At 39.6% G+C, this 3,309-nt stretch overlaps 1 protein-coding gene across 3 annotated transcripts in view; it reads left to right on the top strand.

Moving 5' to 3' along the window:
• Positions 1 to 3,309, top strand: part of sap30bp (SAP30 binding protein) — a 27,219-nt gene that overhangs the window by 18,219 nt on the left and 5,691 nt on the right. For all 3 annotated transcript variants that reach the window (XM_015388624.1, XM_015388623.1, XM_015388622.1), the window contains exon 5: positions 1,310 to 1,398. In XM_015388624.1, the coding sequence (XP_015244110.1) occupies positions 1,310 to 1,398 (89 nt within the window). The remainder of the gene's footprint in view (positions 1 to 1,309; positions 1,399 to 3,309) is intronic.

The following is a 3,309-nucleotide window of genomic DNA, read 5'->3' as shown; positions in this document are numbered from 1 at the left end:
TTAATTATAATAAATGTGTTTAAATACTGTTTTAATGACATTGATTCAACTTTAGTTCCAAAACCTTTAATATTAAGGCATTGAATATGTTTTGTTTTCATTTGATGAAACTGAAGCGAATGAAAACGGCTTCACCAAAAAAAAAAAAAATCCTTATTAATATATAAAACGCCTGAATCTTATATTTAGCATCAGATATTAGCTCTATGTGTCAAAATAAGAGACGGCAGCATAGATAGCATTGTTGTAGCCCCCATCGTTATGGCGATATTGAATCAGATACAGTATAATTGGTTCTTTTTCTCTGAAAAAAAAAAAAACAATCAGATTGTGAATAACGCTTTTATTAAAGTGTTTATGGTAGTTTGATTTTACAGTTTGCATAAAAATTTAAATATTTTAGAATCATACAGTAAAAATAACTAGAAGAGGACGGCTGACTTTGATTCTTATGTTTTGATGCCCCGCTAACCTTCCTTCCCACCACATCTTAAAGTAAACCAATGTAAACCCAGAGCTGAGTCACATACATGCAAAGTTACTTCACTCTTAAGGGTTTTTAAACCTAAAGAGGCTGTGGAAGATTAGCAGAACTTCAAAGCAGGGGTAAATAAATTACAAAAGGAAAGTTTTCCAGTTGAAATGCAGCCTATATCTCCATACCCAGATCAAATATTGGAGGCTGAGGGTTTCTGAGCCGTTTGGTCGTAACAATAAATTACAGGAAGGGAAAGTTATGAAAATTGGCTTCAAGTGCAACTTTTCATTTAATTGAAAGCTGAGTGTTTGAGTGGAATTTTCCTCCAATCTTTTCCGATGATAAATGTTCGCAAGAGACCAAGTTGCCTTTCAAAATGTTCTTCTCGTGTTGAGTCAAGTTTTAGCCTGTCTCTGTTCCTCAGCGAATGTCAGCAACCGCAGACTTCTGCTTTTACAGGCCGACACTCACCTAAAGCACATCTGCATGGTGCCTGATGGGGCTGAGTAAAGGCTCCATGTGATTGAGATGTGGTGACACTGAAAAATGCCAGAAAAGCAAAACAAGGGACAGGTCCAAAAGGAGGGAGAGGAGCCTCCCTTTTCCCAAACAAGCCCCAACAGCAGCCCCTCCTTGGCAGGGCTGTGCGCTCATCATACCACACCGTGCTGTAAATCCCCCTCTGCTGATAGTTTATCCCACATCCACTCCGTATTACCACCTTCCCTTTTTGTTTCACCCCCTTTCTGAGACTGGTTACCTGGTTAATGCTCCTGCATGTGAAAACAAGCTGAAATGTTGGAGGTTTCACCTTTTGTTTGTCTTTTTCAGCGCTTTTTTCAGAGAAAGTGAGGAACATGTCCCCAGATGAAATCAGAATCCCCCCCGAACCTGCCGGACGCTGCTCGAGTCATCTACAGGTACCCCGCCCCAAGAGCATCAAACACGACACAAAAAACATCAAATCCTGCTGCTACAGTGTGGAGTGGGGGGGTTAGGGTGTGGCTGTCTGAGTTTAGTTTAAGAGGATCCTTACTAGTCTGTGGGCTCCTTTTAAAATGCCAAATAAACATGTTTTGAGGCTAAATGTCCTGTTAGATAGTGAGAAGCTAAACCTGCTCCCTACAGAATCCACCAGTGGTTCCTTCAGAGGACATTTATCAAACCTGGAAGGTTTACAAAAGCTGCTTAAAAAGCAGCAAATGAGAAGATCTGCGGCTTGAATCGCTCCTTACTAGGAACAGAAATAAATGTCAGTGTTGACATGAATTCTTGGCGTCCCTTTAATTAAAGCTGCGGTCTCCTCAGTCACCTCTGCTCTGGTTCTGCCTTTCCAAACTGCTGCCTTTTGCTCCTCTCCACTTTCCTTCCCTGCGAGGAGTCAAGGCAGGTCAGGACACACAGCTGACTCTGAAAGAGTTCAGCAAACTTTGTGGCCAGAGGGCTGACACTCCCCCACCTGTCTGATGAACATGTTATGATTCACCTGAACAGCCTTCTTGCCTCTTCTGCCTTCAGGACACATTAAGGACGTTATGCTCTGACTGGATTTGGTAAATAACAGGTTGTCCATGACTGCACCTTAAAACACCTCCAATATAAAGAAATGAATGAGAGAAGGGAGAGGCCATACAGGCGCTAGAAAAATAAACTGACTTTTGATTGATTTTATTACATTAATAAATAAGTATATAAACATCTCTGATATGATGCAAAGCTTTAGCTGATTAGTCCAGTTTAGTAAAATGTACAAAAAAAGCTGACGTTGTGATAATTAATTAAACCTCATGGCATCTATGAGCATGAATCTGCCCGTTTAGCTCTTTCAGCTGCTCTGGTTGGTTAAGCTAACATGCGTCACCAAGGGTCACAGCATGAATGGAGGCGGCAGTACCAGAGCTCACCTCTGGCTGTACTGCTCCTGCATTACTGAACATATCCATCCATATATCCCCTTAACAACATCCTTCATCTTCTCTGTTTGAGGCAAAGCCTGAAGAAAGGGTTTAAGGTTTTTAGAACCACAGCTTTAAAATATACAAGATGGAGTCTGATGCCCAGTAAAGCAAAGTAGTACCAAGTTCCCATCTCTATTACCTTCATTAACTGTATTCAGATGACGGCATCTTTTAGGGTGACAATGATTTTGTTTAATGAGCAAAGAGGGTTCTCCACTTCTAGACCCCTGCTGCCACAGGGAGCTGTACATATCAAGGTTATAAAATTCTATAAAAACAACAAAACGGTTTAAAAGAGTAAAACAATGACATGCTCTAAAGCCCAAGGACATAATGAGATTTTATCATGATGTTGGAATTAAAATTATAATCCTCTCCGAACCGATTACTACTATTTATCAGCAATTTATTTATATCTCACTGCAGTTATGATTCTTTAAAGTCGTAGGGAAGTCATATTTAAACGTCAAATCATTCTGGCTTAAACATGTATATAAATGTACTGTTTATCAGACCATATAGTCTCAAAATTTAGAAAATTTCTATTTAAATTTCTATTTAAAAAAAAAAATCCTATCTTAAAATATTTTTATTTTTATTTTCGTTATCTTATGCAGGCCAGTTAGTTATACATCAGCTCATACACCTAAATTCGGCCAATCATATATCAAAGGTCATCTGTCAATCCAATGTTTTCAGTCATAGCATCTTGATTCATATGTCGCAGCTAATATACGCAACGGTTGAAATCGGAATAATTTACTTTACCATTGAGTTCCATGATCCCAGTGTTCACAGGGATGGACGTCTGTGTCTTCAGCAGGCGTAGAGCTAACAGAACTGGCAGCGCTGCGAGGCAAGGGCTCAAACATG

This window comes from Cyprinodon variegatus, unplaced genomic scaffold, assembly GCF_000732505.1.
Source record: "Cyprinodon variegatus isolate N-32 unplaced genomic scaffold, C_variegatus-1.0 Scaffold430, whole genome shotgun sequence".
NCBI classification, from domain to species: Eukaryota; Metazoa; Chordata; class Actinopteri; order Cyprinodontiformes; family Cyprinodontidae; genus Cyprinodon; species Cyprinodon variegatus.
This window is presented reverse-complemented; position numbering and strand designations above follow the sequence as displayed.